General features: G+C 40.2%; 1 protein-coding gene across 5 annotated transcripts in view; it reads left to right on the forward strand.

The window, feature by feature from the left end:
• SHANK2 (SH3 and multiple ankyrin repeat domains 2) overlaps positions 1-15,842 on the forward strand; it is a 278,469-nt gene that overhangs the window by 60,409 nt on the left and 202,218 nt on the right. For all 5 annotated transcript variants that reach the window (XM_042022398.1, XM_042022402.1, XM_042022401.1 and 2 more), the window contains exon 12: positions 2,501-2,567. In XM_042022398.1, the coding sequence (XP_041878332.1) occupies positions 2,501-2,567 (67 nt within the window). The remainder of the gene's footprint in view (positions 1-2,500; positions 2,568-15,842) is intronic.

Below are 15,842 nucleotides of genomic sequence, written 5' to 3' on the forward strand. Positions count from 1 at the left end.
TTTAGGTACTTGATCAAGGAGAGACTTTACATCACCTCCATTTGGTTCAAGCTCTGGATCTCGTGAAGACCATTCACTTGTCCTAATGCATTCACATTTATATTTTCATGTGAACTTGCTATAACTTTTGTTTAAGATACATTTGGATGGAAAAGGGGCTGAGGTTGCCGTGCTTTGTGGTTTGCAACTGTACAAATTGAATGAGTATAATTTTGTGTCTTTCCCATTTTGCTCTGACTTCACTTTCTCCCACACATTTTACCCATCAAATTCAAGTGAAGTGCATTGATGCTATGCCAAGAAATATTTGTACTTTTTAACTTTTCCTTGCTTTCTTTAGATCTTAGCATATACTTCATTTTGCTGTAAGGATTTTACATGCTGTTTTTAGCGCATTGAAGTGAATTAAATGGAGAAAAATGGTTCCTTGAGCTTGCAGAATCTACTGCTTGCTTCAGAAGCAAATACAGGAACAATTCCCTGTCAAGCTGCCTCTTAGTTATCTGGAAATATCTTTTTTTTTTTCCCCCCAAGTAATAAAGTGTGTTTATCACTCGAAGAGCATGTTTATAGTTGAGGTTTAAAATCTGCTCAGTATCAAAAATTCTTTCATTTGAGTACCATGGCTGCTGTCTAGCAAGCTGCCTGTCACTGCTGAATCCCCCCCCCGCCCCCCGTTGGAATTTTACTGCTGATTAGGGGTAATATCAGAGAGAAGTATTACCACTTGCTTACAATGTAGAGAAAACCTCAGAGCTGCACACAAATGTTGCTGTTATGAACCTGGAGCCAGCCAGGCTGCAGAATTGGAAGTTAAGGAGAGAGGATTTGTGCAGCCCTGCTGTTACTTTCCTAGTGCTGTTTGCCAGGGAGAGCCATAAGTTGTGCTTCAGGGCTGCACAGAGGAGGCTGGGGACCAGACTCTAGGTGTTATCCATGCTGAGAAGCTGTTTCTCTCTGGAGGGCTTCCTGGAATAAATGTTGGCTTACTAGTGGTTAGAAGAGTAATTTTCTGGTGGGTGGTCTCAGATGGTGATGAGGTGTCAGTGCCCCACCCTGCCTGTGTCCAACCTCCCTGATCACAGAATCTCAGAATGGTGTGGGTTGGGAGGGACCTTCCAAATCACCCAGTGCCACCCCCTGCCATGGGCAGGGGCACCTTCCACTATCCCAGGTACTCCAAGCCCTGTCCAACCTGGCCTTGGGCCCTGCCGGGGGGCAGCCACAAGCTTGTGTGTAAAGTCTTCAGTGTCAGGGATTTCTGTATTAGTTTGCTTTGGTTATTGATAAATGAAATTGTCCATTCAATTTCTTGTGCTGAGTGCAGAAGTAACATCTTATGCTTGTTACATTCAAAGATATTACTGACATTAACTGTACTTCATACACTCTCCAAGACCATTTCAGCATTTAAGTCTTCCTTTACATCATTCTTCGTATGTGGAGAGGCACAAACCAGCAAATAATTTTTCTTGGTCATCAGCTCAGAAACTTCCTTGAGTTTTCAATTATTTCTCATGTCTGGCAGTAGTCCCATATCCAAGAGAGTCCTAAAGGAAGATTTTAAAATTTTGGTTTTTTGTAACCTGCACCCTGTAGATGCAGAAGTTTCTATGAGAAAGGTGAGCCCAGCTTATGCCTCGTACATACATCAGGAAACCACAGTGCCGTTAGAGAACAGGATCTGTCAGAGGTGCAAAATGGGGCCAGAAAGGACAATTCCTTGATATTCAGGGCAAAAAGAGGAGAAGAAGAAAAAGGGAGGCGTCAGAAATACTATCATAACTGAATTGCTTCCCTCACAGCTGGCAGAGATGTTTTTCTTTTTAAGTCCATTTAGGTGAGAATGCAGATGTGTTGAACACATTTGTGTTCAACAACCAAGAAACACATGAAAAAGAAAATTTGTATTTTAGAACTCAATTTATCTAGACATTTTAAACTCTCTGTATGTGCATAATCTTTACCAGTCTCTCTCTTTCCGTCTGTCTTTTGGTGCCTTAGTGGTACCTGAATGCTGATAGTTCTTGGTCCTGGTTCTCTCATGTACTTTGCATTTCAGCTCCTGTTTTTATTGCTCAGGTAAGCAGTGAGGCAGGAGCAATTAAAGGGAGATAATATCTTCAGTGTGTCTCTCCTGCAGCTTTCCCTACACACCCGTAGAGCTCCCAGAACTTTGGGGATGCTGTGCTTAATGTTCACTGCTGCCTTGGACTGCCACCACATGAAAAGCTGCAGCTCTTCCAGCAGCCTCCTGAGATTCCCACCATCACAGCATTCCTGGGAAATGGGCAGCTGGGGGACTGGCAGAGCTCTTAAAACAGATTGAGAGATCATTTCGTGCTGGTGTTTCAGATATGTACTGCAGAATGAAAGTAACAGAGTTACTCCACTTTGTGAAATGAAAATATGTTGGCCTGATGTTTATCAGTAATGTAACGTCTTCCTCCTTGGCAAGTGATGGCAACATATTAATTGTACCTATTTTACAATCCTTTAGGTGGCTATAATAGCGGGAAATTTTGAGCTTGCTGAATATATCAAGAATCACAGGGACGCTGATATTGGTAAGCAAAATATTTACAGACTCTGAAAATAAGTTTTGCTTGTTTGTGCCAAGATGTTGCAAAGATGTTAAAACTGATTTTGTGTGAGATACAGCTACAGGGCTGGTGACATTTCAGGGAGGTTTGAAAAGTAACTCCTCTGAAAAAATGAAGATGGGGAAAAAGCTGAACTGTTTTCAAAAATACACTCTGAAAAGGAAAGTGTGATAAGTGGTAGGTGCTTTCTAAGTATAAATCAGTCAGTTTGTAATAGACTAAATATACATCCACTGACCTGGAATAGCCACTTTGGCTCTTGCAGGTTGTTTTGGCCTCGCCTAAAGCATCTCTGAAAGAAATAATTGATCAGAAGATGAAAACGGAGAAAGATGATTCTCTATAATTCAGTGAATATATGGCAGAAGCCAACTCCCCATACTCATGAAAGCATTCCCTCTCACTGAGTTTGGTGGGATTAAGGGTAGTGACAGGCCTTAAGGGTCCCTGGAAAAAAAACCTGAAGGCATTTTCAAGATCTTTTTACGTAGAGAGATTTGCTATTAAAATAAAAGCCAGTTTGATACAAGTGATGCCTAATACATTTTAATAAAAATGAGTTAAAATGCTTTAATTCAGGTTAATTAAAGTCCTGCTGAAACATCCTGAAGCTGAAGAGCAAGAGGCATTCCTTTTGCAGCAGGAGGCTTTGCGTAGTCAATTTAACTCAGTGAGGCAACTCTCTGACTTGATAGCATTTCATTTCTATGGGAAATTAGGCCAGCTCACATGAAATATAAAACTAAGGATGTGGATTAAGGACTGCTTTCCCTTTCCCTTCCTGGTTGCATATGATCTGCAGGGATATGGTTGAAAGCTCTGTGGTAATGTGAGTTCTTGTAGCACTTTCAGCTCTTGAAGTGTGCACTGAGAAAACTGAGGACAAAATGCACCAAAGTCATAACTTCTGCATAAAAGTTCGGAGGGAGTTTGGAAGGGGCTTTTCCTGGGATAATGGGATAGTTCCTTTCCATGTAAGAATTCTTCACCTTTCTCTATTTATTAATAATCTGTAAAACATGAACTAAAAATGAACCCATTATTCTTATTAGGTTGGGCATCCTATTGTTGTTTATATTTATTTATAGGTAATGCTTTTTTTTTTGCTGACTTGTAGGATTTGGTGATTTCTAGAAAAATGCTTAGAAAATACTTTCTATGGGAAGATTCTCCAAATTTTTCTGACGCCTTCACTTTTGCCACTGAAAAATAGAAATATTGGTACTCCCATGGTTCACTTACAATTTTTGCAAGATGGTGGTGGATTGAGCATGACTGTTTAAATTAGTAGATTTGTCTTAAAGAGTAAACATTACATTATGTTATTTCCTCCCACCTAATTTAATTTAGCTGGACATTTGTCCTTTAGGTTTTATTACTTATGAAAAATGAAGTTGTTGAAATGTCCATTTTTGGAGCATCTCCTGGTGGGGCAAAACAAAAAAAAAAAGATAAATCAAAGAACCAAATCCTGAGCAGAAAACCTGAGAGCTGCTGTGATGATGAACGTGCAGAGTGATGTCAGCATTTCAGCTTCAGCAAGCTGGCTTTTGCTTATCGTGCTTGTCTGGTTATCCACTGTGTTCCTATAGTTTTGGATGTATTCCAACATCTATCATTTGAGTAATGTACCTCCTTAGAGGCAGCAGAGGGGGAAGGAATAGTGAAGAGTTTGGGAAGCATCTTCAGGAAGATGAGGACAAATCATACTATCAAGTCTCTTGAGAAACATTTCATCACTCATCTCTCAGTGTATTTTTGGTTAGATTCTGAATTTTGGTACTGAACGAGTTCATTAAACCTTGGTATTATTGTAAATTCAGTTGATAATCCCAATCTCTTTGCACTTTGTAATTATTTTAGACTCTCCTTTAGCAGTAGAAAATTCTGATTTACAGCAGAGCCACTAAATCTTTGTCCTACAGACCAAGTCCCACTGAGACTTTTCTTCCTTCTTGTTTTAATTTAATTGTAAAGTGCTCACATCAGACAGATGTTAAAATTAGGCATATATGAAATAAGCTTCTTTGCAATAATCATAAGACTTCCAGCTGTTCTGGAAAAAGGAGAAAATATATAACAATATTTATTTTAGGGCCAAAAAAGGTGAGAAAAATGGCCCATGGAGTAGTGTGATCAAACCTATAAAGAAAAAGCCTTGCAAGGGATTCCTGTGGTTTTAGTCCGGTAAAACCCACCTGGCTGTTACTAGCAGGAAAGTTCTTACTCCAGACTGGGATGATGCAGTTCTGTAAGACTGAATCAAACAGAAAAGATAAAGGATTCCAAGCACAGGAAAAAAGGATACCCATAAAGGATTAAAAGCAAGATCCAGATTTCATTGTATTTATCTCTTTTATGAGGGAATCCCTTTTGTCTTCTTGGCAGATGGTTGAAAGGTGAATGGAAATTGCCATATCATTTAAAAAGTAATCCTATTTGAAACAAATTGCAGGAGTATTTTTCATAAAGCAATAAACCCTATTACCATAAGGTACTTAGAAACTTGTTTTACAAGCAGTATGAAATGCTTAGTGTGGCTTCCCAGATTATTTCAATTCATCATGCCCCCAAATTAGGTTTTTTGAGGAATAATAGCAGCACCAGAGTAGCTTATTTTAATTATTGCTTATTTTGGAACTCTTTGGGACCCAGAGGTGTATCCCAGCTCAGTGACTATTATTGCATCTTCTTTTCTGCTTTGAGGAAGACCTTGCAGATACCCCTGATGTACAGCAGTCGCACACCATTAAAAATAATTAATAATAATAATAATAATAATGATGTCCCTTGAAAACTTTTTTAAACTAGCCATAGCACATTTATAATTTGTTTAACTTTATGTGTTTATTTATTGCAAACTAAGAGAAAGTAATGGATTAAAAGATGTGATGAATAGAAAAGTTAATCCCTGATTGTTTTCATCCAGCCTGCAGCTGTCTGTGAGTAAATGAGCACAGCAGATTTAGGAAGCATTTGCTGTACAGAATTTACTATGGCTCCTATAGGATGGAGGTACAAAACCCAATCATATATGTAAGAATTTTGAAGCTTTCATTAGATACAGATATGCAGATATTAAGTATGTTGCACGCTGATAATCCTTTGGCTTGGATAACCTATTTTTAAATCTCTCTTTTGCCTTGGTTCTTTGTGATGGGATGAATTTTCAGATGGACTAAATGACATGGGTTGTTCCTCTTCAAGTGAACAAGGTTTGTTTTCTATCGTGCATCTTGTCCTTCAGCAGCTCTGGAGCTAGGAGGGATAGGATTCCTTTGTCTGGTTTTTCGTTTGCTTTAGGAAAATGAAGCACGTTGAGCTGGTGTGCGAGTTTTTGGTAGTTGATTAGCAGACTAACTAATACGTGGATACTGTTGCTAGGCTTCAAGTCAGAGTTCCTGTATTCCTCTATAATTATGCAGAGAGATGTGTGTGTGTGTGTGATGGTTTGTCTGTGCTTTCACATGGGTGTTTTTATTTTGATAGTTTTGAAAATCTGCTAATACAGTCTGTAGACGTATTCCACACAGAGAAATTGCTTTGAAATTAAACATTTTTTCAGGTATGAGTAAAAATGTGGGGTTTTCGAACTGGCATTGTGACTGTAAACATAAGGAACGTGTATTTTATTGTAGAATGAGCAGAACAGGTATTTCAGAACACGAGGATATTAGCTGGTTTGTGGTAGAATTGCTTTCCTAACTCATTTTCTGTAATTAGATGAGAGTGATTGAGGTCAGCAATCTTGGTTTTTCAGCTGCAAGTGTTGCTATGAAATGCTGGCCAGCCCAAGGAATATTCTGTTTGTTTACTTATTTATTTGGGTTTGGGGAACGGTTCAGTAATTTTGATTTTCATCAATCAAATGCCTGCAGAATACTCCTCAAGCTGGGGGAGATCAGATTGAGACAGATAACAGCAGAAAGAGGAAAAGGCAGCAAAGCAAAAGGAAAATCTACAAAACTGTCAGTGGCGTGCAGTGACTTGTTCTATTTTTATCACTTGTTATTTAATAGAAGTAAAAGGGACAGAAACATCTATTGTAGCGCTGTGGAGTTGTCATTTGGGAGAAACATTAACCTGTTTCTAATATGAGCGAGCATTTAATGTGGGAAAAGGATGATATCAGTGTATTCCGGATGGCAAAACCACCGAGATCCAAATTTCCCACGTTTTAAATGCATATTGTGTGGTAGGATGTCATAATCCTGTGTTCCTTCTGCAGTTTCTTTCAAATACCTCTGCTAAATAAAAAAATGTTTCCTGTGTCCATAGAAAAAGACCCCTTTGCATTAATGATGTTTAGACTGGGTTACAAGCAAACAAATACTGGTTGGTATGAAATAAATCTGCTGCTCTTATTTCTCTGTTTTCCTCTGAAGGGTTGCAAGAAATAGAATTTCCTGTGCTCAGTCTTGCTACGTGGCAGCAAACAAATTGGAAAACTGGGAATTGTGTGTTAATGTAATTACACACTGAAATGTAGGGCAGAGCTTGAAAAACTTACAGTGGTTTTCCTTCTCCCTTTGATCACAAGTTAGTTATTTCTGTGTGTGTGTTGGTACAAAATCGTGCAGTAACTCGCTTTATTTCAAAGTTTAAACTTTGTTTCCAGCAGCTGGTTGCTCTTGGCCTTTGAACTTGGGTGTATTCTCTGCACATAACAGGGACTGCAGGCTAAGGCATGCAAATTCTGTGGAGTGTGGCCATTTCTGGGGCTCACTTGAAATTCTGAGCAGGAAGGCGAGGAGAGAGCTGGTGCCATGTGTAACTGCTGATGTAAGTACAGCTGACTGCAGAATGCTCTGGCCTGGTTTTGTAAACCAGCCTGCAGCGTGTCCTTGCCACCTGCCAGGTAGGCAACGACTGCCACAGCTACTCCTCCTAGAGTTTATTTTACAGACTGAACCAGAAGAGCCTGGCACTTGAGCCAAAAATAACCCACTGGAGGAATCCCAGGCTGCTTCCAGTGCCCTTGAGCTAGTTTTGGTCTCAGGCAGAGCTCTGGGCTGAGCAGTGGCTGCAGGTCACGCTGGCACATCCCCTGGAGATGCCTGGGAGGGTGGCAGAGGAAAGGGAAATTGCTCCGTGTTCGAGCCTTGCCCCACTCTTTACTCCCAGATCCAAATGGCTGGAAGCCTTTGCAGGGCCTGCAGCTCCTGCCTCCCCCAGATCTGCCTTCCAGCCAGCTGCCAGTCCACTGGCTCCTCATCAGCAGAAATGGCTCTCACCTTCTCTGCACCTTCAGGGAAGGGACCATTGTATCCAGCAGCTGGAACTGTGCTGTTTTTGGCAACATTCCTATCATCAGAGCTGTTTCATCAGAGTCGGGTCAGAAACCTTTCCCAAGCCCTTCAAGGGTTTGGCTGCTCTAAGACATGATCCTTTCAGCAGTAGTGGCTTTTTTGCCTTTGGTGGTGTTTTTTAATAGCTTTCGCTGTCTTAACCCCACTGAGGGACTATACTGGGGAGTAAAATCAGAGGCCATGTACAGAACTAGTGCAAGTCATGGAATTAAAAAGAGAAATAAAGCCATAAAACAGAAGTAGAAAAAGTGATTTGAGGATGCCAGGGACAGTGGCTCTGACGGACAAAAATGGAATGTACTTTTGTATATCAAACAGATTATCAAATGAATAAGGTTCATTTCTTGCTTTACAAAAAATAATTTAGTGGGTTGTAGTGTCCTCAGAATTCTGGTGGAATCCATAAAAGGGTAATGCCATTGAGCTCAATATGCAGGCCAAGGGTCAAGTGGGGAGCAGACGGCAGTGCAAGTACCCCAAACACCTCAAATGCTGCAATTCTGAACTAATATGTCAGCCTGGAACTTCCAATCATGATTTTCAGTTACTCCCTGTGTGTGAAAGTGCCAGTGTTGTTCAGCCTGGTAGCTGGATCCATGTCACCCCTGTAGCTCCCCTTGGAGTCATTAGAAATGGTCAGCACATGACCCATCCCTCAGGAGTCTGCTTTCAGCTTCAGCGTGGTGCCTGGTCCTACACCAGGATGTCTTTGGGAGACAAGGGCAGTTACTAGAATTAGTTAAAGAGTTGAATTAGGCTGAGGAGATGTAAAAAGAAAATAGTACTTTTGAGTCTATCCGTGACCTGAAATTTGTTCAGTCACCCCTGATTTGGTTTTATAGGTCATAGATCACAAAACTGGAAGGGGTTTATGTGGTCATGCTGTCTGACCTTCTCATGGTGCAGATTACGGCTTTTATATTAACTCACTCCTGTTTGAACTGGATTATAACCAGGAAAAACATTTTGTCTTGTTAAAGACCTGCAAGACTGTAAATGGGATTTGGAAAGCTGTGTCCTGGTCCTGTGATCTAATGGGGCTGGATCCTTTTTTTTTAGTTGTTCTGGTGTTGATCACCCCTTCTTTAAACAGACATATTTTGCTTCTAAAATCACCTTGGCATCTGGAAGTGGACCCTGAGTGTGGCTGAGGCTCCTCAGCTGTGCTGTGTCTATGCCCCATTTTCCTTCCTGAGCTACTCAGAGCTGAAATGTCAGAAAGGAAAAACTCTGAGTTTTAAATCAAATATAAGAAAACACCACATTTATGGTGAGGTTTATTTCTACTGCAGTTTGATCAGCATTATCTGAGGCTAACTTTCCTCAGGCTCCACTAAAATCTGTATCCCTAACGTTGCTGTAATTGTGCCTTTTTTGAGAGGCTGTGCCCATTGGAAGTATGTGATCTGTGCATTTCAATCATGATTATATCTATATCTACATCTAGGTCTCAGTGTAACAAAACAGGAGGGTTTCGATGGCCACATCAATATCAGGATATTAGGAGACCAATGGTTGCTGGGGTAAGGGATGTGTCAATGCAGCCCCGAGATATCAGGCTGCCCACTAAAGGATGCTACAGAAGGAAAACTGTTTGAAGAGTCTCCCGGAGAGCTCTGGTATTCCTCAAAAGTTAATGTGTTTTCTTTAAATCATTTTTCCACATGAGCCTCAAGAGCTCTCTGAGATTGTGTCAAATGCCACGCGGGATTTCAAACGGCAGAACAGCGGAGCCAGGGCAAAAATAGAGGTAGGACAAGTGGGGAAAGAGATGTGTGCAGGCTCCCAGGGCTCTCTATTCCTTCCATTCACAATGGTGAGAACACAGGAGAAAGAGATGAAAGCACATGAAATAAATGCTAGATTAAAAAGAAAAAACAGAATAGGAAGATAAAATAGAGATTGTTAAGAATAGTCATGAATTATTCCTGAAGAAAATTCCTGTGTTTCCCAAAGTAAATGCAGAAATGAATTAAAAAACCTAGCAGAGAAACCCCTCACCAAAAACCCCCCAAAATCCCTCCCCAAAACTCCCTCCAAGAAACCCAACCTCCCCCCAAAAAAAAGAAAAGGGAAGAGAAGGAAAAATAAAACCCCCATGAAACCCTGAGTGTAATGTAGGTCCTTACGCTGAGCACTTCATCACAAACCTCTTTATGCACCCAATAATTTCCTTTCTGTGATTAGGCTAAAAGCAGACCACAAAGTTAAGACTGATGGCACAAGATTGGGTTTGTAACTTGTGAGTATGTGGATTTTTATGTGCCAGTGTGTATCTTCATCATTGCTTTATGGAAAATAATTAGGTTCAATATAACTCCCATTTGGGAAAGGGAAAAACATCCATGGAACAATTGGATCTGGATGAGGAAAGCCTTCCAAATACAGCTGTAATTTTGTTACTTTTCCCATCATATGAAACAAATATTTGTATTTAGAAAAAAACTTCCTATGAATATAAAACTCAGTATTTGCCTGAGCTTACTGATTTCAAGGCTAATATCTCACTTTTAGATTGGCTCAAATAAATGTGAAAAGGGTTAAGTAGGACTATTCAGTAACTGCTGATATTCTCTGTTTTGAACAGATTTATTACACTGCATTGACTCCATTACTTGCAACTCCTCTTTCTACTGTGCTGAATTTGTATTGACATAATTTTTAACAGCTCAACATACCAGTTTTCAGTCAAACTTCATTATTTATAGGAATTAAGTTGATGTTATGTTTTCCTTTCAATATACAATGGTTTGACAATTTAAGAACTGAAGCTTCACTGAAGAAATTTGTTTTAATGCCTTATGAATACTCTGATTTTAATAACAAGGTACTACTGTCAGAACTTTGTGAAAATTGATCTGGTAATATTCAGCCTCTTTAAAAGGAAATAGTATCATCCCAGAGGCCTGTTTGTTGTCAAATTATAGATGAGGCTTGATAAAGGGACAGGCTCTGAAGTGCAGAGCTTTGTAATGAGTGTAATATTTCACACTGTATTTCACACTGCTCACGATGTTTCATGCTGGTGCTGCCACTCCATTTATATCTCAATCTCCTGGGCTGGCTCTGAGACTTTCCTGTGGAGTTCAGGGTAAGATGCAGCTTTTGCAGTCAAGGTCTTGTCACACTGTGGAAGACATTTTCAGAGTAAACACTTTGAGTATTTAAATCAGGTCTCCTTGGGATCTTGGACAGAGATTCCAGGGAATCCAAAGCTAATGATACTACCTGAACCTTCTCTGTCACTCCCTCTCTATTTAAATAAGCTGGAGATTTTTATTTCTGCAGTTCTATTTCACTGCTGGATATCCTGCATGGCCTGGGACACCTCGTGGTGTCCAACAAGGCTGTTTCCTTAGCAAATCTCCATTCTGCTTTGATTTTTTTTTCACTTACCCATTCTATGCATCTTGATAATTTCATCTGCGGCTTTTGAAGCCAAAAGCCTGTTTTCTCTTCCATTTTCTAGGCAGTGTTGCTGAAGTAGTTGTTCAGAATCATTTGTAAAAGGCAGGATTATGATATCACCTTGATTCAGAAAAAGTTGCAGGGTAAATGTTATCCAGCCAAGTGGCTCTAATTGGGTGAAATCCATGCTGAATGAAAACAATGAAAGATTTATTGAATTGAAGATTTACAGCATTAAGATTGTTTTATCTGTGTATGTGTAGAGGTAACGCTGGTTTCTCTTAATTATATATTTCTGCTGACTCCAGAAGTTCAGATTCTGTCCCTCCTCCCATGTTATTCTCTTACCAAAAACCCCATTACTTGATAAACTTCCATTCTCTCTGCATAATCTTTTGCATTATAGCATTTGCAGCTTGGGAAACAGCCTCTTACATCTCTTTGGAACATCCAAGGTAGCAAAATTTAACATAAATTCTGTGATGCGTTTTCAGTTTTAAATGTGCCTTATCAAATCTGTAATTCAACACAAATCAGTTATTTATCCTGAAGAATTTACTTGTTGCTCCTGAAAAAAGCCTCCCAAATACAGGCTTGGTCGTTTGTCCTTTGAGTCCCTTTCCTTTCTTTTGGCTTCCCCCTCAGCCAGGAGCACTCCTGGGATTTCAGGCAGCAGGGTGTATTTGTAATTTGCCCTCAGGGATTATAACAGGCTAAAATTAATGTTTTCATGTGCATTGCTTGTCCTCTTCCTGCATTTCCCACCTATGGGAAGCCCAATCCCTCTGCTTGTCCGTGTAGCACTTGTCCAGACATCTGGGGTCACACCTTGCAAGAAACCAAAAGACAGAATTTTTATGTTAGTTGAGATTTATCCTTCTTTTGAGGGCTAAGCTTTTTATTTTGGGTCAAAGCCTGGCTTATCTTGCCAGCTTCATTAACACTCTTGAGAATGCCAGGTGCTAAAGAGCTCTATTTTTGCTGTGCAGATCAAGTGTGTCTGGTTTCTTGTGGCCTATTTTTACATAATTCGTCATTCCATGGCTTGGAAAAGCTGTGAAGGGAATGAAGAGATTGCAAATAGCTAGAGAAAACTGCTATGTTATTATTACAGGAAAATAAAGGGGAGGATCTGTCTGTGAGATTGCATTTCTTAGAGGGCATGGAGTTAAAATTAAAGGCAGGAAATGATGCATATAAAAACAAATAAAATAACAAGTAGAATGGTACATTTTGTTAGCTATATTTCAGCAATCAATTGACTATTTCCAGAAAATTCCATAAAAAATGCCTTTGAATAAAGGATTCTCAAGTACTGGTGGCTCAGAAATTCCCCCCCTTATCCACAGGTATTCCAGGGCAATTTTATTTAGCATTCAGTATTAAGCAGTTACTTGAAGAATGTGAGATGCTGAGAAGCCTGGTGCCTCTTTCTCCCTGATCTGCTCTGGGGGGTTGTGCTTAAACCCTGTGGTTCCCTTGTCTTAAAAATGAATAGGAGTTAGGGATCTTGGAGGGAGGAAAGGAGATGCTCTGGTCCTTTGTGAGCAGCCCCCAGCCTACACAGGGACTCTGGCACTGACCTGGCTGCGGGGGCAAGCGCCGGGGTCCTGCTCTGTGGCACAGTTGATATTCCTGGGCTGGTAACCCAAAAAACCAGCAGAGAACCACTTGCAATGACCTGCAGTGTAGCAGAAAGGCAAGAAAAAGTTCCTTGAACTGGAACCAAGAAAAAATTTGAAGGCAATCCCAGAAGTTTTTGACATGTGCTCAGAGGCAGCCCCTGGGAGGCCACAGACTGGAAGCCATAGGTCCGAGCTTAGTTTTGGACTGTGTGTAACTCCAAAAGCCTCCAAGCAGGGAGGTTGTTGGTGTGGCCTGACAGCATCAGTGTGGCTTGAGGAATTCTTGGAATGAGGTAATTTGTCTGCCCCAGCCATGCACAATCAGTGCAGTGGTAGTACATCTGTGATCAGCTGTAGCACCCAGAGCCTGCTATTCAGCCCCTCGCACTCAAATCCTGGATTGGATTTGGCTAACTACTAATTTCACCCCAAATAAAGATATTATCATTTTTTCAGCTGATTGCATCTTGCCTGTTCGGGATCACTTTCCCATTTAATTGTGTTTTCTTTCCTGTTTCTTTCTTCTGTTGTCACCTTTCCTCATTTTCCTTTCACTTCTGTCAGCGCCGGCTCTCTGTGGTGTTGCACCTCTGGGCTCTCCCAGTTTTTTGCCTGGGTTATTCAGCTTCTGTTCCCCTGTAGGATACAACAATTTCTTGTGTCTGAGGAAGTTGCAATGATTTCTGCATATGTTGGTTTTTGCTTCCCTCAAGCAATTCTGTACAAAACGGTAAGATTATTGGGATAAGGACAATTATTCCCTCATCCTAAAAGAGAGCAAGGCTGAATTCCAGCCCTGTGCAGGGTAATCTTTGCCACCTCTTCAGAGCTTGACTGATCCAAAGCTAAAACTCTTTTTCTTTTGCAAACACTTCTTTGACTGGATCCAGGAACTTCTGCATTTTGTAAGTTCTGTGACTTTAGATTGGAGTTTAGGAATTAAAAGTAGTTAAAAGTGATCCCAAGAGTCTGGTGACTATTCCTTTCCACTCTGTACTTAGGACAGAATATATTTGATCTTCTGATCCATTAGCATAACAATGTTTCTTCAGACATCTTCATAAGCAACAGAGGAACATTCTTACGTGTGAAGTTAGCCAAGAGAGACAAAATAATATAGGAACTAATCTGATACTGTTTATTTCAACTAAATGAAAGCAAATTTCATTAGCTAGATTGCTAATATAGGACATGCTTTAGGTTTTTAACGCAGGACTGTGTTTTCCTTTTTGTCACCTTTTTGTGTGGGGGTTTTTTCATTGCTGCTTTGGCTGTGCATGGTGGGAGGACATACATTTTCTCATGATGGTGGGATGGAGAAGGTTTTCCCTTTCATCGTCTTTCCTGACGAAAACTGAAGCTTGAAGCCACTCTACCTCCAAAGCTGGTGGAGCTTTCTCTCCTTTCTTTAAAGTGAGGGAGATCTAGATGAGTCAAAATCCCTGTGGGCTAACACTGCATCTCATCCTTCTGTGGAGTCCAAGCTCTTATCTTACAAAGTACGTTTCAAAGTTACATACTGGCAGAAATTCTATGCAGTTAAACGTAATTTTTGGTGTGTCCAGAGATTTGGAGGGAACAGTGCTTGGGAAGACCTTTTTGATCAGATGGTAGACTTAACAGAATTTGGGATTTGTTTGTTGTTTTACTTTTATTTTCTTGTTTCTGAAAACCCCCCCACTGTGAAATTATCCAAATGCAGTTTGTGTTTTTGTCCACCCATGGCTGTGTCCGAATCACCAGCTGCAGTTCGTACTGTGCCAGCTGAGGAGGGAGAAAGTTCAAATGACAGAGGGAGTTTTTCTGGTGTCTAAACTCTGTTATGCAAGTGACAAATCGTGTTCTGCGTTAAAGAAGTGTAAATCTGGATAAAAGCTACTGAAATTATTGCGGATTTAGGCTAGGGCCTTATCTTAGGGTGTGTTTGGGTTTCCTGTTGGAGGAGAAAAAAGACAAAGTCTTTTTTTTTTTTTCCTGGCAGCTGCTGGGCTGTGTCCTATGTCATCTGAAAGATAACTGTGCAGATTTTAAAAATCTGCTTCCCTTTGTGAAAAAAAGGTGAAAAAAATGGAGTAAGCTGGGAGTAAGGAGTTGCTTAAAAGCCATTTATTTATATTTATTATTTGGAAACAACATGTTCTAGACACAGGAAGATGAACTCTAATAGACTTCTGATATCCAAATGTTGGTACTGATCTGGAGCTGCATGCAAATCGAAATGTAAAATTTGGGGAATCTTTCTGCCATAGCTCTTTCTGAAGGAGCAAGCTGCAATGACATAAGCTTTGTATCCAGTTTGCCTGTGTTACACCAGCATATGGCTCCGACACTTTGCTCCCATCCCTAACAAAACGGGCTCCAATTTTAGAACGTCCTTTACTGCATCTCCACTTTTTGTTTTTGCTAGATACTTCGAGGGTTTTTTTTTTTTTTTTTTCATTTGCAGCATTTTAATAATCATGCTCAAGTCCATTAAGCTTTGCAGGAACTAGAAAGAAATAGGAAAACAATGAGTCATTAAAATACATATTATGGAGGATTAAATTCCCCATTCTGGTTGAATTGCTCCCAGGCAATAAGGGAAGGTCAGGCAAGTATCATACCGTGGTAAAGAAGTCTCAGAATTCTAGCAAGTTTTTTCTATGGTTTTTTTTCTTTCTTTTTTTTTTTTTTAGCACTCCTAACATTTGGCTTTGAGAATACCAAGCCACCTCTGCTGGATGTGCTTTTCCAATGGCTTTGGTTTGGTGTTAAATAACATTTTAGAGTTGCTTGCTCCTGATGTGGCAAGGTGGGAATGGGTGGCTTAAACGGATCAAATCCAGATCAGTCTTTTCTCATTAGATAAAGAATATTTTCTGCAGAGCTGGATATCTTTCAGTAACATCAAACTGAAC

Source organism: Corvus kubaryi, unplaced genomic scaffold (assembly GCF_017639235.1).
Source record: "Corvus kubaryi isolate FWS band 111438036 unplaced genomic scaffold, C.kubaryi_AGA036_p1.0 37201, whole genome shotgun sequence".
In the NCBI taxonomy this organism is placed as follows: Eukaryota; Metazoa; Chordata; class Aves; order Passeriformes; family Corvidae; genus Corvus; species Corvus kubaryi.